Below are 25,790 nucleotides of genomic sequence, written 5' to 3'. Positions count from 1 at the left end.
GCTTTGATTCATATGAGATGTGAGGCCATAACCACCCAGTCACCAGGCTATTTTAGACCGCTCTGGGTTTGGCTTTGGACCCCGATTTATTCTGCAGCAAGAAAACATCCACGGCCCACCAGCACGCCCCCACCGATGAAAAGAAGCTTTTCTTTGATGTTGACATTTTCAAACAAGAAAAAAGCTCTGTGGTTGACCTGTGTTCTCTCTCTCTTCTCTCTCTCTCTCTCTCTCTCTCTCTCTCTCTCTCTCTCTCTGTGTGTTTCTCTCTCTTTCTCTTATTTTTGCTCTCATGTGTGTTTGTTGCATCGAGCCAGGCTAAACGATGCGGCCTGCAAGGTACCACAGAATGGTTTTACTGTTAGAATAGAGAGAGAGAGAGAGAGAACGAAAGATGGAAAGGAATTAGTAATAGCAGTAGTCTGTTCAAGTTGTTCGGGTCTCAAAGTTACCTCTACATGACCCACAAAAGCAGTGATTTTGTTCAGGAAAAGGCATTTTGGGCCCATTACTCAAGCCATTGTGGTTGTGCACTCATATGAAACAAGGCGGAGAGGATGGGGGTAAAGGCGAGAAAACGTATAACACCAAAGCTCAATCGCAAACATAGCTTTTATGCCGGATGAAAGCAGAACTTCAATTGGCGAGAGCTTTCAGGATCCTGTGTATGGGTTGCATTGAAGAAAGGCATACAGTAATGTTACAAAGCCATTTGTGCCACACTTTTGCACAATTACAGCCTTTTCTCTGGAAATGCATTGTTTATAATAGGTGACTGAGACAACAATTGCACTGGAGAAGCTTTGAAGCTGGGTGCTCTGTCGAGAGCTGAGGTACAATGCACCAAACATGTGACAATGAATAAGAGCATAATCTTCATAAACCAACAGCGAATCGCCGTTCAACCGGCATTGTGTGTAGTGTATATAAATAATCATGAATAATGCTGTATATCTTGCAAGTGTCTGTTTTTAAATCTTTGTGTTTGTGCAAATGTGTTTTGCGTGAGACTATCTCAGGTTTTTTGCCTTTTTTTCAAAATAAGCAGTGCAGTGAGACAGACGTCCCACCTCCCACCAAACTCAATCCCAACCATTTAGCGTTTTCTACAGTGGCAGGGGCCACATCTGCCTGATGTTCTGACATCAGCTGCGGTGAATTCACCATCTTTTTGCCAGCTCTATGAATCAGTAATTGTTTGTAGCACAGTGCCCGCACTTATCCAAACACCAACACTGTCTCAGGCTTATGTGAGATGAATCAGTCATGAATCAATTTACCAAACCGTATATATTCTGAGCTGGCTTTTAGAAAAAGCGTGTCTGTTTTGGTAATAGAGTAATCCTTTTTAATAGAAAATGCACACTCCCACACTGTTCTTTTTACAGAGTTTGATGGATTAGATGTTCTGCTGAATTCCATGGATGACATCCTTGAGTGGGAATCCAGGTGTGGTGATTCTGTTATTTTTATTTTTTTTACCCTGAGCTGGAAATTGCAGACTGGATGTGTGATGTGCCATTAAAATTATAAGATGAAAGAGAAAGAGAGAGAGAGAGAGAGAGAGAGAGAGAGAGAGAGACAGACTTGCAGTTGTTCAAATGTTTACTAGTTAAGACATATTCTTTATTGATATTTAAGTATACAAACATCTTCTTTATTGACTAGTACAGTAACATTTCAGTTTCAGTGTTTTAAAAAACTAAATTAACAACAATGTAGTGTGACGACAGTGATGAATTGAATTCCTCTTCAGTTTGTCTGTACAGCAGTTGCAGTGATCTCCTAAATATTTGTATCTCTTTTATTCACGTTTATTTTATTTAAAGGTTCACTATACAACATTCAGATCATTAATATAGAAGCAAACAGCTATTTGCTATGTTACTATGTTAATAGGAAATAGCAAAGAATGAAATCACTCTCCCTGTGTGTGTGTGTTGTTACCTCAGCTTCTCCTTGCTTCGTTTACATAGCCAGGCTGGCCGGTGAGTTTGCCCCCACTGGTTAGCTCATGGACGTCATTCTCACCACTTCATCCTCTCTTTCATGGATCCACATCCGCGGGTGGAGTGGGGGTCAGGTGTAGCTCAGGTGCGCTGTAGACAAAGGCAAAGCGAGTGCGAGTGAAGCTACTGTGACCACATCTATTTATCTCCAGCTGCCTATGGCTAAAACACTGGCTGTGGCCATTCAGAGACTCTGTGCGGTTTTCTTTACCAATCGCACGGCGTGACTTTGGAAAGTGAAAATACCTGCAGTCCCATTCCGCTTGGCCTTAGCCATGACAGACAGGCCTGTCAGCAAGCAATGTGAAACACCTGGGTAGGAAACACACCTAGCCAAAACCAGGATTGCTCACATGTTTTACTGCTGTCTGAGTCCGCTATTAGTTGTTTTGTCTTTTCACTTTGGATTAGGTCCAAAGGTTCATCTCTCTGTGTGGCACCTCTCCTGCATCCACTTAGAACTCGGTTACTCCCTTTTGTGCTCCAATGATATTGAATGCTTCAGCAGATATTGTTAAAAAGACACACAGAAGCATGCACATACATACACACATGTCATACGTGTGTGGGAGTCAAACTGACTTACATCTTTCTCTCACACAGGAAAGATACGGAGACACCTTTTCACACACTTTACATCTAGAGAAGATCACTATCCTGAGGATTTATAGATCCTAATAGACATTCCTTGCAGAGCCATGGATGAGATGTCAGAATTGATGGCATGCAGACTTTTATTACCTGGTATAGTGTGTGTAATTGGGTTAAATAGATGGGGTTGGACACGCATGGTAAAGGCTACATTTCTCACCCCGGCTGGATTTATTGGCCACGCTCCGCTCTCTGAGGTCTGCTCTAATGCACTCATTTGCATGAAGGCACATGTAGCTGATGTGTGTATTACTGTTACGTCAACTGCTAAGCACAATGACAAGGGCCGGCATATGAATACTTTGGTTCAGTGGTTGGCAACGGCCTGGCCCGCCAACTGCCCATTAGCTATGATATGAAAGCTGCCTGGCAAGTGTTAGATTGATACTTGACATGTCGAACAAAGCTCATTGTCATTATAATTACTATACGTTGAGTCTTAATTTCATGGTCGTCCATATTGCCAGCGTGATAGGGCTGTCTGTTACTTACATCTTCAGTAACAGCTGTCTATTCAGCCAGTGTATCCATTCGCCTTTCATATGTTCAACAGTCTCAGAAATCACGGCTTCATAATGACTATAATCACCTCAGATGTAATTATAATACATAGCCATTGGTACAATTAAACTGTATTTTGTGAAGAAACATACCATTTTTTTTTTTCTTCCTCCAGATGTCCAATCAAGTGTAAATCACTGATAAACTAAGAGGACTGTATGTGTTATGACCCGTTCATTGAATAGACTTTAAAAGGAATCACTTTATACCAGTTACTCCGTCATTTGCTGCAGGGTCCATCCCATCTGTCTGTTAAGGACACGCTGATAATGAAGTGTATTTGATGAAGTAAGTTGATAATGAGAGCTAGCCGGCCAGCAGTAATGACAGTGTAGGAGTAGAGAAAGTGGCAGTATAGGCTGCAGTGGTGGATGTTACTGTTCAGACTTTTCTGACCTTCACAGATTACAGTTTCCCCTCCAATACCCATCATCGGATTGAATCATTGAGGAGGAGGGTGTGCTTGTACTTGCGCATTTCTGGATGTGTGTGCGCGTGCAAATATGCCAGGATGATCTCATTCACCAAGGTCTCCCCCTCCTAGTTTGGGGGGGTAACAAAAATAATCTTGCAAAGAGGGCCGTTCATGTTCACGTACAACTCGCCTCTGACTCCAAGGCCAGGCAATTGGCTTGGAGCAGCTGAACCATGTTACGCTACACACACACACACACACACACACACACACACACACACACACACACACACACACACACAGGCTCAGACTCCGATTTCCTTGAACCTGGCTACTTGCCTGTGCATCAGGACGAGCTCTGTAAGCCCTCCACTGGGATGTGGGGTGCATAGCGAAGCAATTTGTTTAACATCTCCAGCATCCTCTCTCTCTCTCTCTTTCCGCCTCTCTCATTCCTTTTCACTCTCTTTTTTTTCCCCTCCTTCCTTATACCTAACTACTACACTCTCACCACTTTTCCCCTGTTCCACTCTTCCTCACCCAGACCCCCCCACCCCCACCTCCCCCCCAGGAGACACCATAGAGGGGTCTGCTGAAGACAGGGCCCATTGACAGGCCAGAGTGGCAGTAACTTATTGTCTATTGATGGAGTGTGACAAATCATGTGGGAACGCAGGGGTGCATGGCAGTGAGAGCCAGGGTGTTGAGTACGTGAGCGTGCCTGCGTGTATGCTTGCATCTCAGATGTGTGTGCGTCCGCGAATGTACGCCCGCATGTGTTTGTGCCTTTCTGTGTCCATGCCTGTGTGTGTGTGTGTGTGTGTGTTTGAGCGTAACGTCTTAGTGTGGGGCAGGCGGGCATAGCCGGGACCCTTCACAGCTCATTTAGCCCAAATGGGGCCACCTGGGTGGTGAGGGAGCTCAGCAGGGCGGCCCTGGCACTCTGGAGCCCAGCTGACAGCCCCCAAATATAGGGGCTCCGTCTGCCTATTAATCAACACAGACACTCTGACAAATCCCCACAACTATGACCTAATGAGAGGGGGAGAGAGGAATGAGGGAAAGGAAAGAGGTAGAGACATAATGGACTAGGTGTAGGGGGCACAAGGAGTGTATGGACAAAGGTGGAGGGGGTGTAAGCATGGAGGCTAAGAAGTGACAGAGAAAGCAGAGGCTTAATGAAAAGGAAATGAAAGAAGTAGCCTGACATTGCAACTGGCAGTGCGTGCCGTGGGGGTAAGCCATGAGGTAATGAGAGGAGAATGCTAACACAGTTGTCATCCATAGCTGATCCTCGGTTCTCCAGTCCCACTCACAACAAACCAATTGATTTGTTATGAAAGCCCAAATCATGCACTCCAAAATGTAACAGAGTGGATTAGCAAGCACCCGCTCAGCCCCACCAATTCTCCGTCGCTGGAAAATAAATTAGACTACAAATGCTTTCTCAACACTTTTTGTTGCAGATGCTTCAGAGCAAATTAGAGGTGAGAAGACGTTTGAGTTTGAAAGCAAACAACATTGATGTATGTCTCCTTCTCTGGTTCCCACCCTGAGGTGAGCTAGCATCTAATCTCTCCACTACCAATCTCTGGTCCAAATCACATTAGCCGGGATCAGAGGTGAAACTGGAGCTTTTCAACAACAGCCTGTTCTCACTAATGAACCCCCATGGCCATCCACTGCATATTACAGCCACACTGAGTGAGGGGGAGAAACTTTTTGCAATAATCATTATGTAATTGCGCCATGCCTGGGTTTCCGTTGCCCTGACATTTTGAAAGCTCGATAGCAATATCTTTATGCTTCTCTATAGGGAATATGTTTGGAATGGCTGTGCTGTATATGATTGATGGTTTTCTGAGGCTAAGCAATCTACTTTATTGTAATTATATAGTTCAGTGTCCGTCTGAAGTTTATACTATACAATATTAGTTTATTTGCGATGAATTTTGTGTTGCGAACCCAGATGGACTTGACTGACATTGATTGTGTTTGTTTAAGTGACCCCAGCTGTTAAGTCACTCAATCAAGAGAATACAACCTCAACTTTTACTCGCAGCCAACACCACCACGACCACACACACACACACACACACACACACACACTGCTTCTTCCTTCCTTTCTCATTCTAGGAATCATTTTTGTGGCCAATTATTATGCAGCCTATCACCAAAACACTAGAGTGAATATTCAAAAGCAGCAGTTTCCCATTGACTTGCATCTGTCTGCTGTGCCGTCCAGCCATAGGATCTATGTGATATACTAAGCCCAGCCTGTCTGCTCCATCGACTGGCCCAGGATGGAAGGCCCATAGAGAGGATGCACAACTGCATGCTGCTTCCATCCATTACCTAGTTATGGTAAAGCTGCAAAGCCACATACACACCTTGCTGGGTATGCACACACACTCTGCTCCCAAATCACGCTCATTGACGAAGGTGTTACAGATTGTGTGTCTGCGTGTGTGTGTGCGTCGATCCATCAGCAAAGGACTTTTCACCAACTTATATGAACGGCATTTGTTTGCCCAAGGTGACTAAAGTAAGATACTTTTTCAATGAATTAGTTGTCCTATTTGTTGTTATAAAATGCTGCTTTTGAATCAACAATTGGAGTTTACTTTCGTAATCAGTGGTTTGTTAAAGTTATGCACTTTCAGATGTTTCCTCTGTTTGCTTGTTTAAACTAGCTTTTTACATGTTGTATTTGGTTGAATGATATCAACACTCAAGAATCAAAATCCACTGATTATAAGGATTAAATCCGTCATCTGATCCAGCGTACGGCCAGCCAATTACTGTACCACTCATTTCAGCAGCTGCAGCTATACAGTACACCGTGCTCCCTGAATGCAAAGTAATGAGGACGGTGAATGTATGATAACATAAGATAGATAAGATAGAACTTCATCTTGTCTTACATACTCCAAGCAATCAACAGAATAACATAAAACAATATAAAGACCATCTGTAAGGTCCAGCAATCTTAAAAAAAGACTCTATAAACTACATCCAATGCATGTAAAGTGAGCTGTGACTAACTATATAGCATGCTTTCTCATTTTTAATGAATGTAAAGTCTGCATGTGCCATGTATTGTCACTTCACTTGTAGTCAGTATATATTGATGCCATTAATGCATTTGGTGAATAACATGCATCTGATTTATTTTCAAAATGAAATCCATATATGTCAGTGTAATGTTATTTTGCATGGATTTTAATTAAGCTGCCTCTGTCGGACTGTCTCAACTGCACTGATTTCATCTCATGGCAAATTCTCACTGGGTGGTCGGCAAGATCATTTTTCCATTTTCTCTCAAAAGAGGAAAAAAAGACTGATTTAACCTGGCATTCAGCGCTGATGATGGCAGCCTCAGCCAGTAAAGTAGCATATTACTGCCCCTCACCTCCCTTTATGACCTACACTGCACTAGTACATTAATGTGCTTAGTTCTTTCTGGCACATTAGTGCTACAAAGAACGGAAATTGTGGGTATGTACAGCATGAATGCAAAGCAGGGGAAACTTGACATCACATGGATAGAGGGTAAAATATCCACTCTGCATGTTATGCTTGCATTAGTTGTTTTTTTTGTGATATGTGTGCCTGCAACCAAACCATGAATGATGATGTTACCTCGCCATTTTCATAGAATTTGACAATGTTTGTATTTGGGCTGTAAGAAATGCAACACTGCCAGAGGGCTGTGTGTATGTGTGTGAGTTTGTGCATGTATGCTCTCCTGAGTTGACAATAGACCTTTACAGCATCAAATCCCTACAAGGTGAGGCACAACTTAAAAAACGTCTTTTCATCGCCTGCCTTATCTCTTTCACACTGCTGTTGGCAGCAAGAAAGAGAAAGGAAAAACTATGAGAGGGCGCATTATACTTTTATTATAAGGACAGAGGGGGTAAAATATAGAGCACAAACGATAAGGATCTGGAGATTAGGATGGTGCAGAACAATAAATTATGCAAAGTGTTTGAAAACACACACAGCTATAATTAAGTGCCATTTGATTTTAAATGAGGTGACAGCAAGGATTTATTTATCTCCTTAACCCCCGAAAACTTCCATTAGCATGGTAGAAAATGAACTGTTTGAACTGGTAGAAGAACAAGGCCCTGATTTGATACACAATAACAGAACACCCCCAACCAAAAGCTGACACACACACACACACACACACACACACACACAGACAGGTGAGATCAATGTCTGCATGGACTAATCAGTTCATTGCAGGCCCAGCAAAACCACAGGAGCCCATTGCTAATAATGTCATTATGAATGGAGCATGAACACTGCTGTATTTACAGTATGGCCCTCAGTTAGGATTTCCACACCAACTGGTGTCAGTTGGTGGCCCTAATTTCACCACACTGTGCAACTATTGACAGGAATTGTTAGTGTTATTGTCAGATTATTTGACGAAAACAAACAAAAACAAAGGGCTTCACAAATAAGCTCTGGTGGAAGAGAAAATCCATAAATCTATGGCAGTTATGTTGATGTTATGTGAGGGTGCCCACTATACCTCAGTCTCTCGTATATCCCAAAAACACAACTGCTGTTGCATGTTGTGTCATCGCTGTGACATTTAGTGTCGTCTTTAGAATCACCCTGTGACATTAGCCTCGATGTGTTGTTAGATGTTGCGACAGGTTTCCAGTAACGTCCCTTTTATTCCAACATAACTGTTTGTTCTTCAGCTCGATCTCTAACCATGAAATCAGCTGTACTAGCAATTTACCCACCTAAGCCACTACATAATCCATAAAGAAAGTTGAAAATGCCGAAATATGAAATTTATTCATAGTGGCTATGGAAATGATATATAGCTGGGTTTGAATAGAAGTTTTGCCAGATCAATGTATAAGAGCGAGGCCTTTGTCTGAGAGCAAGTCGCAGTTTCTCAACCCTCAGCGCTCCTTAGTAGATTTCACAGTTTATATTATGCACAAATGACAAAGAGAAAGTACTGAATAAGTAATAGGCTATTTCCTGGTAGCACATTGAGGTGAAATCACAATGAACATCTTTTTTTCCCCTCTGTACGCTGTTCAGTGGGGAGTTTTCATGAGTGAATGCTTGTTCTCAGTGTTTGTGCATGTGTGTGTGAGGAGGGCAAAATCTAAGGCTACTGACTGTTTATCTGCGTCGGCTTTGTTCATTAATTCATGGCTGATGTTTTATGCATTTGGTGACAAAGTTTAAAGGAGTAGACCCAAATGCAGACACAAGACACTGAGGGAAATGGTATATTATGGGAGGCTTTAATGATTATTCTCTAAAGTGAGACGTTGGGGGGGGGGGGGGGGGCAGATCATCTGGTGGCAGAGGAGGTTGGACCTGCGCGTTGAAGGATCGCAGAGAAAGGCTGCTGAAAGCAACAAGTACTCGTAGGCCGGAAACAGCTGTTGTGAGGCTGTGGACTGCAGAAGAAGGCAGAAGATAGTTATCTGTGGTTAACTGGTAGACCAAGGCTGGATAAAGCTTCCAGGGCAAAACAAAAACTCCCAGATTATTCAGAAACAAATCACGGTCAAATTATCATGGGGAACTTGATGAACTGATGAGCCTTATTAAATAGACTGGAATCATTATAAGGAGCTGAGGAGTAATCAGGGAAACTGCAGTGATTAAGGAAACCCATAAAGATTCTGGAGCTGGCGTGTTGTGCAAAGAGCAGTCCATAACATTTGGTGCATTCTGTACAGGACCTATTAGGGTTTGTTTACTTATGTCTTTTCAGCTAATGTCTACAATTATGTTTGTAGTCACTTTAAGTAGATGCACATTTTTTTGTGTGTGTGTATTTATATTTGTCCAAAGTAAGAGCTCTTCTTTCCTTCTCCTTTTTTTCTCTATCTTCTGCCCGCTACTTGTGTATTTCTCTCCCTCCGTCTCTGTCCCCCTATCCTTTCTCTTTGGATCATGGGGGAAGACAGATTGCCTCTGCTGAGATTTTTGATCCCAGAGTCCTGCAGGCACACTAGGAGCCGTTAACAGGTACCTGCCTACCTGCCTGCTCGGCTGAATGGCTGACTTACTGACTGTCCAACTAACTTAGCCTCCCCTCGTTACTGCAGTAACATACGAGAGGAAGGTGGCCCTGAGGCATCATGGGTAGATAAAAAAAAAAGTCTGTTATGCTTAGATGCACATGCATCTGTTTTTAATGGTATCATTTTAGTCCTGTCAGGAGATGAGAGTGTCACATCAGAAATGCAATATGTAAACACATAGATGCAGATGTGATAAAAAAAAAAAAGCTTAGGATTTATTTTGAGTTGCTTTTTGGAAATAATTCTTGTGCCCCGCATGTGTTGTGAGTTTGAGAGGCGGTGTCAGACAGTCGTCAGGTATACACAGAACACGGCTGAAAGGTGCCATGGTGGTTGGCTTCCTTAACGAAGGGCCTTGCTGCAATGATTTACAGTAGCTCAAGTGGGAGAGGTCACACACACACACACACACACACACACACACATAAGCACATACACATGCTCGCATTTCTCTGTGTCACAACCTCCTCTTGGGTGCTGTTTCAGTGAAAGGTGCCAGCCTGCTCAGCCAAGCTCCTAACAAGAGCCAAACAGTCAGGAGACTGGGGAGGAAGAAAAGAAAGGTGAGGTGGAGGTGGAGGAAAGGGGGTTGAGGAGGGGAGATAAGAGGAGCAGAGAGCTGTCAACCTCCTGGGACAGGTGCAGAACTCAGTGTCTGTGGTGCAGTCAGCTACTGTGCTGCACTGACCAGCAGACGTTGGCTGTGTAGACTTGGCAGGTGTTTGGTTATTTGCTGTTGTCTGCATGTAATAATACATTCACAAACAGCAAGGGTTCTAAATTGGATCTCACCTTGTCAAACACAAACAAGGCCCCTCACCTTTTTCTCCCCAGAGCAATGTTTGATAGATCTTACTCACAGAAGCACAGCGAGCCTATTTGAGGAATGTACCAAACTGTGTCCAATAGACTAGTACTCGCAGTCACACTGCAGTGGACAAGCAGCCTAATGATGTCTGAAATACCGGCACAACTGCTATGATATGCTGTGATAATTGCTACCCTCCTGTCCACAGTACAAATAAATGTGGAATCGGTGGGCAAACACATTAATATGGAAATGGCTACATTAATTTGGAGCATGGCCTAAATTATTCAATAATTAAGCCACTGCAAATTTACACAAACTTTCCCCCTGGATCACTGGAGAGAATAGCGAGGAGCTAGAAACAGCCATGCAGAGGGATTTGAAGGCACACATTTCAATTTGGGTGGATGTACTTTCATATGAAATTGCATGGCCGTAGATACTTTACTTGGCCACCACAGCTATTCTACCGTCAGCTAACGTTAGCAGTAGCCCACAATGAGTGTAAACTGCAGATGCCAAAATACAGTTGTGAATAATACAATTGAAGCTGACAAATTAAATCTATTCAATTTAAATAACTTATATCAAGAGATTCAGAAAAAGAATCTTCTCTCTCAAGTGTTTAGCACACTGAACAAGGAGCGCATTACTCAAATGACATTAGTCAAATCTACAGGATACTGAGATAAAGTAAACTCATATATAATTAAAGAAAGCACAGGTGTTACCTTTTAGAGTGTAACTTTCACTGGAGATGTATAACATTATATCTACAGTCTTTTCCCCCTCCTTTAGCATCCCACAGTGTTGGGACTCCTCAGCATTAAGGAGTGTGTGTGTGTGTGTGTGGGGGGGGGGGGGGGGGGGGGTGGTATTTGAGGAAAAGCCCCTTTGTGTCATCTGATGTGCTGGACTTATCATTGCTCGGATTTGGAGTTTAAAACCGCAGCGTGTTTGAAGTTGTGTGTTTGTGCGTCCCTCTGTGCGTGACCCTGAGCCTGGATGTGTTTGTGTCTGTGCCAAAGCACGTACAAGCGTGTCAACTTGTGTAACTGGGGATGTCTTTTCAAAGGGCCTTCACACATCTGTCCGGGGGCCCTTTGATCAGGCGTTCTATGACTCGACGGCCCTCAAGATGGGAGGGTGCGTGCTGGGTGTGAGACCAGGCGGGTTGGACATGGATGAGGCTGTGGATTTGACCCACACTGTCACATGCACACACATTTCAGAATTTGGTGATAGGCTTGCTGACGCAGAGGGGCTTCATTCCAATGAGGTACAATACGACTCTGTCCTATCGGACAACGCAGATGTTTGCGCATGCGTGTGTTACTGTATTTTTTATGTATCAAGTCAAAATGGCATCACAAGATTAGAAAGTACTTCAAAGAATCAATCTCTGCAAAGGGCTGGTTTTGAGTTAGTTAAGTTAGAAGGATTTAGGGTGAAGGTTAACAGTTGCAAAGTTAATTTTGTCATCCTCTCAAGTATATAATACAACATTGTGTGTGTGCTACTGGTTCATGTTTGCTTTGAAGTAGATTTGCTTTGATATTGCATGTTTTTTGTCCACTGCTGATTCAGTGTGTGTCTTGTAGCTTGCGAGTGGACGTCAGTTTGGATTGAAATGGATCTCAGGTAGGGTCTAATACTGAGTGGCATCACCGCACGGACATACTGTAGACCTGACACTGAATTGATCTGACAATAGAATGGATCAGTGTAGCGGCTAGTCAGTCAGAAGGTAGAGCATAATCCCCTCTGTCAAGTCTCTGTCTCGTCAATATTCAAATCCGGCCGGCTGTCCAATGGCTGTCAGTTACAATCTCCCTCTGGCTCATGGCCTAGCGCAGCCACATATCTAAATTGAATTGGATGTTTGCTTCTCAATGGAAATTGAGTAGCAGAGATGACCCCCTTGCCCTGTATTGTAAACTTGTCAGTTACCCCAACTGAACTAGATTCTAATGTATACCAGCTAATCTATGTGATTTCCTTTTCGGAGGGGGGGGGTGGGCTTCCCATTTTTCTTTTAATTAGTCATATAACTACTGTCTGGCCCCCTCTACTCACCATCAGTTTAAAAGTAGAAGTTCCCACTTTCATACAAGGGTTTGGTTTCATAAATTTGGACTTGAACAACTAAACCCCAAAAGGCTTTCTGTCACCTTTGAGAAGTGCTCTGTGCTCTCTCCTGGGATGATTTATTCCCATGCACTCTACATGAAATGAGACTTAGCATGGCTAAACAAGGTCATCCACTGACTTCACCTTTACTCATCACCTTTAAACACCTAACCTCAAACTCTGACATCAGCAAAAGCAGCTGCTTGAACTTTTAAAACGTATTGTGGTCCGGTTGAAAAGGTTCGTCCAACTCCAACTTCCAAAGACTGCTCAGTCAACAGTCAATGCTGTCTAGAAGTTCTGATACATAACTTTTCATCTTCTTTCTTTTTTTCCCAGAGACACAGGGTCAATGTGAGTGTCTCAGCTAGTGGGACTCTCTTGTCAGTTGCAAACCCGTATCGTGAATTGCTGAGAAGGGTTTGTTTTTTTAACAAAAGATGTTGTCTAATTCAACGTTCTCTATGATCCCAGGTTCTAACCCCAAATGAGATGGTTGCCGACATGACAACCCGTCAAACTGATGTCCGTTACCTAAAATTACCCTGACTCTAAAGGTCTAAAGCTGAAAGTGGTTCTCACAAGGGTGAAAATTATAGAGGACATTTAACCATAGTCTCTCTCTCTCTCTCACTCTCTTGTTCAGTCCCTCTCTTCCTGTTACTGTGACACATGTCGCCCTGGCATGCATGGAAAGGCCTGACCTTTGGAAAGTTTAGCACTTTAAATATTTAGGCTTGGGTTATGATGGATCCTCCAGGCCCTGCGGCAATGTGCGAAGCCTCTGATTAGGGCTGCTGTCAGAGTCATTTAGCCGAGTGTCTGGCTGCCGGTGGCGCTCTCTGTTTGACAGGCGAGCCTTTTAAACAAACAGCGGTCCCAGTGGCAGAGCAGGCAGGGCACCCAGCGCAGCACAAACACCCAACACTCTGAGAGAAACCACTCAGCCCACTGACAGCTGCGGAGGAAACCACTGGCCACTGTCTCTCATGATCTTTCAGGCACTTTGTCTTTCTGCTCACTCACTTTCTTTCACACAGTCTATACTTGTAACTCTGCCTGTTTTATTCTGTCCTCTTTCTTTTCCCCATTCCCTGTCAATATTTGTTTCATCATCGGCGTTTAAATCTCCTCTTTGTAATTCTCCTCTTTGTAATTCTCTGTCTCCGGGAGCTGCTAAAGTCGAACATCAAAGTTTCATCTGCGGTGCGTTTTGAGTAAGATTTAGTAAGTAAGTTGATTGCCGGATGATCTCTGAGCAGGGCTTATGCTCTTAATTTGTCAAACATCACGACTCATTATCATCAGAGAATCAGGATAGATGCTCTCTGTCTTGTGCCTGCATCGGCCCATGATTAGGACAGCTTACATTGATGTTCACGTTGAAATACATCTGAGCCAGCCTTTTCATCTCACTCTGAGACAATCTCCTGTGGCATCAATCCTGTAAATATACGAGTCTTAGTATGTGTGTCCTATTCTGTATTCAGAGGAAGAGCCAAGTCAGCAGCTCCAGTATTAATGCATGAGAAATGAGCAGAGCCCATAAGAATTAAAGGGTAAGACTCCCCTTATTAAGATGTAAATTCCCGGGGAAAACTTGCCAAAATGAGGATACAGTGAAGTTATTGTCAACTTTAGCCTACTTATGCATTTCTAAGAGGCATTGTTGTGTTAAAGTTGTTGAAATTAGATGCACACAGCCGAGCACCTTCTGTATTTTTCAGCTCATTTTCAGCACGGGATCAACCAATCTCAAAGAATATGCAACCTATACTTTACGGAACAATTTACACTTTTGGCAACATTATCCAGTGACAGTATACATGGCAACTATCGTGGTAATTCAATCTCTGTCTGTGTCTGCTCCTTCTTCTTTTTTCCCCTCTCTACCTCTTTCTCATTTCAAATTTGCACTTAACACCTTCCTGGGGAAAGGCTTCTCATTCATCAACGGTGTTTGTCCCGGTGACAAGCAGGGCGCCTCCTGCATATCAATATCAGCTAAGACAATGCTGAGCCTGTAACCTTCAGCTAAATGTCATTCTGCTTAATCCTATTTGAAAATTAAACATTGAAAAACCTTTAGCGTACCTTCCTGTCTTCCTTCCTCTCTCGCTCCCTCCTTTATTGGCCACTGTTCCTGAAGCTGTCTGCTCTCCCTCGCTCCCTTCCTGCTCTTGTTTTGCACACTGTGTGACATTTGTATTGTTGTGTTTGTGTGAGTGTTTGTATCCCATAATGGTTATTTAGTAGAACTGATTTTAATTTTATGTCACTGAAAAAATAATATAGGGGCAATTTGTCTGCCCCTAGTAGTCATCAGCATTCTTCCAACAGAGTCTACAGCAGTCATCAAAGGCAGACTTAACTACTTCTCCTTTGTTCTGTCTTTTTTGAGACAGACCCCTCACTCTGTGATGGATGTAAAGAATGAGATCCAGACTGACACAAAAATTACTCAGAAAAACAGAGAAACTAGTGACCAAAGTTGTATGCTGAGGGAGAAACCTTTTTGTCAAATCTGCAAATCTGCATATCTGCATATTTGCATCTGCATATTTACATAAACAGATCCTCCCCTTACAGACAGTAATTACTACACTGACAGTGGTTGGGAAGCAGAGAAAGAGGATGTCTGATTTGTCCACATACGCACTGTGACAGAGGCTGAAACTTCATCAAAGTGCTCTGCATTGAGAGGCCCGCTTCTTAGTATGCATGAAACACATGCGTGATATACTTGGTGTTTTACCCCCTCTTCCTCCTTCCTCTTACACCTCACACACACACACATACACACATACACACATACAGAACTATATGGTTGATGTTCGAAGATACAGTGAGGAATCGGGGGGGGGGGGATAAAAGGAGACGCCAAGATTGCAATGAAAATGCAATCATTTGCAGTCGGACAGTCAGATATAATTCTCTTGGAGGGAGTGTAATGCGGCAGCTCAAAGACAGCCTTCAGCCAGCTCTCCATATGGATTTGATTGACCACAGTCACTCGTCAAGAGATTCCATTGAAATACTCAGAGTGAATTACAACGTGACTACCCTTGATGTCTTCATATTGAAGCCCTCCATTCACTCTGGAGCTTGAAGGACTAAAGAAATGTGATGGAGATACACCCTGTAGATGCAGCTAAACAAGACAGGGAAGTAACAAGATATGAGGAGGCTTTCCTTCATGGTAAAAATAAGTCACCTGGCATGGCTTGGTTCAACAGTTGTTATGGCTTAGCCACAGTAAGCTGATGATTGACAGAAAGGTGGAAAACACTTTTCTTTTCTGTCACTTTTTTTGTTTTAATGTTCCCTAAAACATCACTTGAGATGTATACAAGTCTGTAAATGTGTGTTTGCATGACTGCAAAACTGTAAGTTTGATAGTCTATCACATCAGCAGAAACTGCTGTGATACAGAAGAAAGCGGAGAAGACTCCCATGTGAGAAGATAAAGTGTGGCTTTTCAAGCCTCGGAGAGTTTCGGTCTGCGGTGTGTGTGTGAGAGAATTTATTTTGGACAATAGGTTACTTCATGCTCTGTGTTGAGCCCAAGTCGAGTTGCGGGCATGTGGGTTCTTTCTTTTTGCTGTGTGACACACAAATAGAGGGGAGATACAGGCACACAATCTTCATACACCTATAGTGGACACATTTAACAAATGTTTCTGAGTATTTAAACAACTTATCTTCTGTCTCACTGTGCTTTCCAGGTGGGAGATGCAGGACGATGCAGAGCTGGATGATGGAGAGAAATGTATGGTAGAGGAACTTCAGAAAGCTTATTTTGTTTGCTGCTGCAGCCAGGGACCACAGGACCCTCCCACAGCTGATGAGACACTGGCAGAGCAGACCCACGGGGAAACTCAACAGTCTGATAAAAGAGCTGCCCAATAACAGTCCGCGCAGTTGGAATTTTTATCATGTTGTAAATGTTTTCTTGTAATACTCACTTGCAGCTCTCAAGGTAGTAGAGTAATGGTGTGTGCGTGTGTGTGTGTGTGTGTGTGTGTGTGTGTGTGCGTGCACATTTGTGGGTGTAATTGGGGCTGTGCATGCGCGGTGCGCAGCAGGTTTGCATATGTGTGTACATGAAAACATGAGTGAGAGAGCGGACAAGAAACTGTGGAACAATAAAAAGAGTGAGGGAGACATTCCCTCCCTCTTTATACACACGTCTCAGACAAACTCGCTGTGCTTTTCTACGCTGCATCAGACGCATTTCATCTTTTTGGAGCACATCTCCAGAAATCAGTTCTGGGAAATGGAGGAACTGGATTTGTTTGCCTGGGACAAGATGGGACTGTGTGATCATTGTCGGTAGTTGAAGTTTTTTTTTTGAGACAGCGAGTGTAAAGACGTTGGTGTCAGCATACTTTCTCCTGGTTCCTGAAAGCAAACATCAAGTATTACGGTTGGAAAGCAAGATGATGTATGTTTTGATTACAGTGTGTCCCAAAAAGCTGCCCCACTATGTACATATATATCACTCTGAATTTAGTGCAAACTGAGAAAACATTTATTTTATGTGTAATACGTTTGCTGAGTATATTTTTCCAAGTTTGTCCATATTTTGTTATTTATGAGATGGGATGTTTTAGAATCAAACATGCAAATAAAATCGTATTCTTACTTCACCATTGAACATGCTTCTTCTGTTTGTCAATGTGTGTGATCTCTGTGCAGTCAATAATGTATGATGATTTATGACTATGAGGTTAGCGTTACCTTTTTTTAAACCATACATCAGATGTTCTTTCGTGTTGTGTCTCATGTTCAAATAAGGATTAAGGAACAATGCAAATGATGCTCTTTTCTCCAACAAGAAGATAATTTCAGCTCACAGAGGCTACTGCACACCCTGAGCAATTCCTTTGAGAGCAGGAAAACGTTTCCTGCTTCAGAGAGAGAGATGTTCCTTTCCTTAACTAGATTTTTAATGCAAATGGAGCCAGATTGCAGTCGCCAAACCACTTAGAGAATACAAAAGACAACAAAATGTTCAACAACTAAATTCTGCCTGTGGCTCTGAACAAAGGCTAAAATGCAAAAGAAAAGCACCATTAGTCTTTGTAAATGTATTATATTTAACATAACAATAAAAAACGTTTTATTTTGGTGTTGCAGAAAAAAGGTATTTGGCTAGCCAAACTGTTCTTGTAAGACTGCTTTCTGTGAAAGAAATGCTTTGATCTCTTTCTTCCTCCCTCCTAGAGTAAGCACCTGTAGGGTTATCCATTCGTATTTCCACTGGGTGACAGGTTCAGAAGACAACTGTCAGAAAAGCTGACAGTATAATTCACAACCAATCATTACAAAGAATGTATCATCACAAAGAATACATTGAATAATATTATACAGTATTCAATCGGGGATTATCAAACCTACATAAACATTTTAGAGTCCCGGAGCTCATCATGACAAATTCATGCAGGATAAACAGTCACGGCATTTTGACTCCTCTGATTTTCATTTCAATTGATTACACTTCGTGTATGAGTGCATTATCCACAGCAAACTCTCACAGCAGAAACATGTTGGTTTTATTTGTATGTTCATCAATTGAGTACAACGAGCTTTGTGTCAGCATGTGGTGAGCCAACATGGTAACATTACAGGAAGACAAACCGTTTGCTGGAGTTCACTGGTTTTAATTAATTTCCATACATGTCCAAATTCCTTATTATTTGGCTTACAAGTTAGAACAAGTCATAATGCATCTGTACACAAATCAAGAATGACACTATTTTTCCAAACCTATGGTAATACACAGCCACAACACACAGTCATTGCCACTAAAGCTGGAAACAATGCATTGTTATATACATAGTAGGTTGAAAGGTTCTTCCATAAAGTTACAATAATTACTCAAAAAGCACAAGTCATACTAAGCTTCATGTAGGCCTAACATTTGAATATTTGCAGGAATGTTTGCTCTTCTGTGAGCCAACCAAGATTTTCCTGCTTTATGTTCGAGATGGATATCAATTATTTCAAATCACAGTGAATGGAGGAGTCCCTGGTTTTGCAAGACTTTTTTTTTTTTTTTTTTGTCAAGTTAAGTCTGAAGAAATCAAATTTGTAACTAGGTTTAAGTTACAAGATTGACAAAAAACAAAGTCATATGTGCTCTCACATATGACTCAAGTGCTGCATTGAGTATTAAGTAAGTGAAAAGCATCTCCTTTATCGTGTCAAACACAGTGGATATCAGTGTCACAATATGTTATGTCTGTTTCTTATTTGGGTCTCCCGTTGGTGCATTTCCAGCGCTCTGCTTGAGGAAACAGGGTAGCTCAGCTCCCCTGAGAAACACTTCCAACTTCTAGAGGCCGTCCAGAAGTAGGGCATGCAGCTTTACTTGAACCAGGAGGCTATTTCTGTAAATCAAAAAGACACGACATAAAGTACAGTTGCAGGTGCATGATACAGGTGGACAGGGTGGTGCAGGTGGTTTTTGGTAAGTCACCTGTGGGACAGTATCAGTGAGTCTGGCAGGTCTAGTTTCAACCGTGAAACCAACCAAATCTTTTTCCTTTCCGTTTTAAAGCAACACACTCTGGTCCATTTCTGACAGTTTTGTGAGAACCGTCCTGAACAGAGCCACCACAAACAGCTTCTCTCAAGAGGAAACTGATTTCCTGATGCCAGAGGTGGAGAAACAGTCCTCCTCCCAGGCTGATCTACGCCCTATTCTCTTTTATTGTGATGGTAAAAGCAAATAATGTTGTACCTTTTCCCTTTTTGAGGGATTTACATCAAGTTCATTTAGCTGCCATGAATCTGACATTTAATGCATATACTGTATGGTTAATACATCATAGCACTTTGAAAGTGAAACGGTCAGGTGAGAAGTGTGAACTTAATGTATTCTTAAGACACAAGCACACACCTGCATGGAGTCAACCAGACAGTCTAGTGCAAAAGTTCCCTGGGACTCTCCAACTGCCTCCAACCCTCACTTTAATCTTCATTAATAATGACTTTATTCAGTTGTTTTTTTAATTCTTTTGAGCTTCTTTTTGGTATCCTTTAATTTTCTAGGCCCTCTTTCTCTTCAGTAATCACATAGTATGAGATAATTCTCATGTAAACAATTATCTGTGGTGGAGGAAGTATTCAGATCCTCTGTAAAGCCAAAAGTAAAAGCACAACATCTCAAGTTCTGGATTCAAAATGTTATTAAAGTAAAAGTAAAGAAAAATGATAAGCAATACTTCATGTTACTGGAACATGTAACTTCATGTTCAAGTGAATACATATTGTTTATTATTCATTACCTTTCCTAACTCTAAAAAAACCTCTGAAACATTGGTAACTTCCTAATTACAGTGTTGATTGTTGGACATGGACATGGCTGGAATGTGGAAAAAGCTTTTTATTATTATTATTATGGATTCATGTATATCTAGGTGTAAGTTGGTCAACTTGAACGTATCATATCTTTTATAACAATTGTATTTTTTAATATTAAAAATTCCAGAAAGTAAATCATTTTAAAAACTGTAGTGAAAATATTACTAGTAAATACCTGTTACGAAAATGTAAACAACTTTATATGGGGTAGTGTGATCTAAAACAATTCATCATAATTTATTTTTTACATGTAAAACATTTATTTTCAAAATATTTAGACCATCTAAAAAGTATGCAGTAAGGTTAGCTGTGAAATAAATGTAGCGGACTAAAAAGTAGACGAAGCCGTGTGGTAGAAATCTCAACACAGGAGAAAACATCTGTATAAACTCGAGCAGCTGCCGTGCTACTGTCTCTTTAAATATCCCTTCCAGTCCGTTGCCCCGGTAACCCGGAAGCTTCACGTTCTCCACGCGCTTAACAGCTCAGAGTCCTTCCTGTTTTAGAAATATCAAGGAAGCAGCAGCAACTGGACTGTCGCATATACTGATGGTGCGTGAGTCGAACAAAAAAGCATGCATGCATGCATCTACCGCAAACAGCTGCTCCTCTCCGAAATGTGTGTTTTGTTTGGCTGAAAAAAAAAAGAAAAAGTGAAATAAAAGCACGAATGTCTCACTGTGACGTTACCCGCGTGCAGTGGCTCCAAGTAGAGCGACTGCTCACATTCCGGGGAGTTGTTTGCAACAATACGACACATTGAACATGTGTTGACTGTGGTTGAGAGACTGACAGAGCAGCCCGAGGAAGCTAAGCGTGTGTAAATGAGCGTATTTTACTGCCCGCAGCGTGCTTTTAAAGCAAGAATAACTTTGCTGGTGTTTGCATAATTAATTCAGGTGCTAACAGTTACATGTTTCATAGCAGTAATGTTGACAAATAGTTATTTACGCAGTGTGTTATTGCTGTGTGACTGACCCCTGCTCCGTTTAATTCAGTGAGCTACACGCTTGAAAGCGTGTGCAGGAGTGTAGGATCCAACAGTGGGGTGTTATGTTTGGCTAACTGCCACCTTGAGGATTCTGTGGTAAATTTAAGAAGGACTTCGTTATTTAGCAGCAACAGACGTGTTGGAGTATGACGTAACACATTACATGTGCTCCAGCAGGACGATGTGTAGTTGTTATTGTTCTCATTTTCAATTCCTACATGTGACAGGATGCATCTGAGTGATCTTTGGGACAGGAGGACCCATGCTCTCTCATCTTCGTGCTGCCATACCTGCGCTGTACATATTGTGGATCACTATGGCCCAGATAGCTGGCCAGGAGGACAGAGAGAAAACGACTGCACTCAAAGGTAAATGTGAAAGGGCAATCTGAAAAGCAACTATACTGAAAATGTTTTTTTTTTTTTTTTTTTTCAAAGGACATGAAACAAGAATGGGACTACAACCTTTGTGGCCACGTACACTTTGCTATGATGGACCTGAAGTTAAGATTTCAACATGTTGCTAGTCTTAGTTTCATCCATTTTTTGATCTCATTATTTCTTCGCTAACACCTGCATCGTCTCGAACAACAACACAAATGTGTTTCTAAATGTAAACAGACTCTCCGAGAAAGGCCTGCTGTTTTGACCCAAGTGATGTTTTTATCACGTCTGACTTCAAAATTCAAATCAACAGTGATCTCATAACACTGATGATATCCAGCCTACCTGTCCCCCTCGAAAACTACCGAAACGAAGGTGCAGTTCCTGTAAGGGTTTACACAATGCTAAAGTTTAACGATAGATGGCATTATGGAAATGTGAAATTCCAAAATATTTTGCCCAAGTCACACTTGAATACATGTGGCAGAAACACACTTGTCTCATATTGCCATAAAGGAGTGTGCCTCTTGAGCTGATTTGTGACTTTAAAATGTATGTGGCCTATCTGACTCTGAATGGAATCTTAAATAATTTTGTCCCATGACCTTAAAGCGCTACTTACCAATTCATATTTAGCTTTATTAACCCGAACCCCAAGAGTAGATAACACGAGACAGAAAATAATCCACTTAACCTTGAGGCAAACACATGTACTGCAGATCAGTTTGTGTGAAAATTGTCAGTAATTGTAATTATTTGATGAGAATATTCATCTTTTCCAGCTGCTATGCCACTTGAGGATGATAAAAAGCTTAGTTTAAACGTTCAAGGAAGCGAGTGGAGGACTTTGGCGCAGCCGTTGCTGTCGCTTCATAACTTAACCCGACAGGGAGACATAATCACATTGTACTGTAGGTGATGTTGCTAGATATGCTCAGGTTATGATGTTGTGATAGAGATAATGGCATGACATTTTGACTTTGACATTCTTTGAAAGGAAAGCAGATATTGTCACAATTTTTTGCTCACCTTTGATCTTATCTCTTCTCTTTCTCCTCAGATTTGCTGTCGAGAATAGACTTGGATGAACTGATGAAGAAAGATGAACCTCCTTTCACTTTCCCCAAAACACTGGAGGAGTTTGAATATGCCTTCAATGATTGTAAGTGCATATTTTGGTCTTCAAAGCACACAAAGTCTTCCTCTCTAACAAAAAAAAATCCCACCAAATCCCATATACTCTAAGTGAATAGAACAACACTGCTGACAGTTCAAGTATAATACTTCAGCTCGGGTGAATAGAGAGGTAGATCTTGGCTCTGTCATGTGTTCTAGATATAAACTGCAGGACACATAACCTAATAAAATGGGCTTATTGTCAATACATAACATGTCGTCCATAACAGTGGTTCCCAACCCTTTAGGCCTGTGACCCCTTAGAATGAAGGAACCCCTTGTCACAGCTTGAATATGTCCACCAAAGAGTGAGTTTCCCTTTTGAAACGTCTTAGATTTTGTTCATTTGAATAGTTGTTGGTGAGTAAAAACCATCCTGTATTTTAAAAAAGGCAAAAATTGAATGAGTAGCAGAACAATGCTTGTTCATTCCTTTAGTCCCCATTTTATCGTCTTGTGACCCCTCAGATTAATCTTGTGACCACTGGATGGGTCCCGACCCCGAGGTTGAGAACCTCTGGCCTACAGAGTTAGTTGCTTCCACTTGATTCATGTTAAAGCTGCTGGGAAGTTGACATAAAAGCAACATTACCATAATCCCTTATAAAACTAAGACAGCTTTAACATAAACTGTCTGTGTGTAATTACGGCTCTGCTCAGTGTGATGGCCGTTTTTGAATTAATGACCTAAAACTGTCACCTGGGACATTTTGGGTGTAAAGGTGTGTGTCAGTTATTAGTGACAGGAAAGAGCAGAGCTGGTCCCAGAGTGCTGTGGGTCCAGATGATATAAAAGTCTCTTTAGAATTCTCTTGGCTCGCTTTAATCAAACCAGGTGGAGAGAAGGAGAAAGAGTTGGAAAGGGGGTGGTGGTTTTGACTCTTAGTATTCCCCTGTAGCCCCTCTCTCTCCCTCTGCCTCCCTCTCTCCTCACCCCCTCTGTTCTCTGTCAGTGTCTCTGCTGGCTGTCTGGCTGGCTGAGTGGGGGACATGTTGTGTACTCTACGGCCCGTCAGTAACCTACTCAGCCTTGCCCTCCGCCTGACGGAGCATTTGCATAACCTCGCTGTGCCTAAGAACAGAGACACGGAGACTTACCCCCCCCCCCCCCCCTATCCGCCACCCCCCAAACCCCACCCTCAAGTCCCAGCTCAGTCTCCCATGGAGGGATGAACACATTCAGAGACTCTCCATGTCTTCTCCCTCACCCTCCTCTCTCCCCTGATCTTCTTTTTCTCCCTCCGTCTGTATCTCTCTATTTCTGCCCCTGCCCCGCTCAAAATACCCACCCGAAACACAGCGTACCCTCACACACACACACACACACACACACACACACACACACACACACACACACACACACACACACACCCATACCCAATCTGTATGTCTTGTCAATTTCCACTCAGGCCTGTTTTGGAAGGATAGCATTTCACAGTAGCTGTGGCTTGCAGGCATTTCTATAGCTACACCCAGGCTACAAGACAGGTGGAACAAAAATGTTAATTTGACCATGTAATGATGTGAATACAGACGAGGCTGTGTACAATAGTTTGCAGGTATCTTAATCACTGAAGATGATGGCTTCATCTCGCTAGCCCTCCAGTTTTCCATTACTGGAAATCCAAGGTTATGTACACCTAATTAAGCGGCCAAATTGAGAACAGAATGCTAATTATGACAGAAAAGAGGAGAAAAGTTGAGAAAACGTTATTCCTCTGAGAGGATGTGTTGGGGGAGGCAATGGAGCTGATCAACCCTCCCCCCCTCCCCCCCCCCCCCCCCTAGCTCACATTCACACACACTTCATCTCTCCCTCCCTCATGCACACAGACACACACACGCCTTTCTTACAGTGGGATTTCATTATAGCTCGTCTCTTCCTTCTCTTAGGCAGTAGTGTTTAGATCCTCACCCCTCCATGAATGCATAATTGATTTTCTTCAAGGTACTTTTTGTGCACACTCTGTTCATCCTAACTTCTCACTCGTCTCCTGCTCTACCTCTCAGGTGCTCGTCGTCTCCTTTTTAATGCAACATGATGACAAAAGTAGTACCAGGATTACACGTTGTCTAACGTCTACCCACGAACGCACTTTCTGTAATACACAGTGTGTTAGCGATGCAAGATTTATCACATTGATAGAGGGTTGAAAATGGTGGCAATTTAGAAGGAGATGAGAAAAGTGCTTATGCATTCTTTTATCTTGGAAAGATATTATATTTATTTATATCTGAGATGGGTTTCTTCACGTTGTGCAATAATTGAGAAAGTATGAGAGCCCCCTGGCTATTTGGGTTAAGTATGTGTGCTTTTTAGTGGTTTAGCTCTTACAAATTCTGCAGTCATAAAGGTCAAAATTAAATTTAACACTGTTTAGTGTTTTATTGTGTTGTAGTGTCAACCGCAGGATCGATGGGCTCATTGCTGAGGTATAAACGTATAGTGGTTCCACAGCCACACGAGGGTAATTGTTTATTAAGAAAAAAGTAGCACCATTTCTGAACAGCATCTTCCCGTCTTATGACTGTTTTATACAAAATAAAACTCCCCTGTTTCCCCATGTATTATAATAATTCACTTAAACATGGTCCCAAAAAGCTTTTGTTTCTTCTCAGTCAAATCTCATGTGTTGTAATGGCAACACTGCACTCTTGCAACAATTTACAAACGCATACTTACGCCTCGTGATACTGTTTGACCACACCTGGTCCTCCTGGCTCGAGCTGCTGGTGTGTGTGTGTGTGTGTGTGAGAGCTGTGCTGGTTAGGGTGATTGGCTGATGCCCAGACAGCGTTCTCAAAGGAATTGCAAGGAGCAGTTGTTGTTGTGGCTAATGCGTGCCAGGCCACCTTTCTCTCACTCAAAAAAACCACCCTGAGAACCATTTTCACACCTCCTTTAGTCTTTGCTCTCGGGGATTTCAGGTGGAAAAGACAGGGACAGACCTGTGGCCTGTAGCCAGAGTGAGCTAGGAAGGAAAGGGAGAAAAAGATTGACACAGTTAAAGAGGAAGGGGAGAGGCTTTTAGACGGGCGAAAAGAGGGAGAGAGGGAAAGACAATTTTTGCCATACCAGCTGTCCAGCGCTGGCCTGCCAGACTATCCAGAAGGCCGTTGGAGTCGTGACTGGAAGAACGTTGCTTTGTCCACCGGCCTTATACCTGCCAGATGGGGGTGGGTGAGGAAGGGAGGACGTGAAAGGACCATCAGACAAAAAG

The 25,790-nt window shown here is 42.4% G+C and overlaps 2 protein-coding genes across 2 annotated transcripts in view; both read left to right on the top strand.

The window, feature by feature from the left end:
* Positions 1-17,308, top strand: part of kiaa0825 (KIAA0825 ortholog) — a 110,768-nt gene extending 93,460 nt beyond the window's left edge. The window contains exon 25 of the mRNA XM_076104366.1: positions 16,377-17,308. Within this exon, the coding sequence (XP_075960481.1) occupies positions 16,377-16,560 (184 nt within the window). The 3' untranslated portion in view covers positions 16,561-17,308. The remainder of the gene's footprint in view (positions 1-16,376) is intronic.
* A 3,216-nt stretch (positions 17,309-20,524) lies between these two features.
* The window catches only part of arb2a (ARB2 cotranscriptional regulator A), a 144,013-nt gene continuing 138,747 nt past the window's right edge, over positions 20,525-25,790 (top strand). The window contains exons 1-3 of the mRNA XM_076104725.1: positions 20,525-20,571; positions 21,238-21,378; positions 22,454-22,555. Of these exons, the coding sequence (XP_075960840.1) occupies positions 21,273-21,378; positions 22,454-22,555 (208 nt within the window). The 5' untranslated portion in view covers positions 20,525-20,571; positions 21,238-21,272. The remainder of the gene's footprint in view (positions 20,572-21,237; positions 21,379-22,453; positions 22,556-25,790) is intronic.

This window comes from Anarhichas minor, unplaced genomic scaffold (genome assembly GCF_050575085.1).
Source record: "Anarhichas minor isolate MPS153535 unplaced genomic scaffold, ASM5057508v1 ptg000030l, whole genome shotgun sequence".
Classification (NCBI taxonomy): domain Eukaryota; kingdom Metazoa; phylum Chordata; class Actinopteri; order Perciformes; family Anarhichadidae; genus Anarhichas; species Anarhichas minor.
This window is presented reverse-complemented; position numbering and strand designations above follow the sequence as displayed.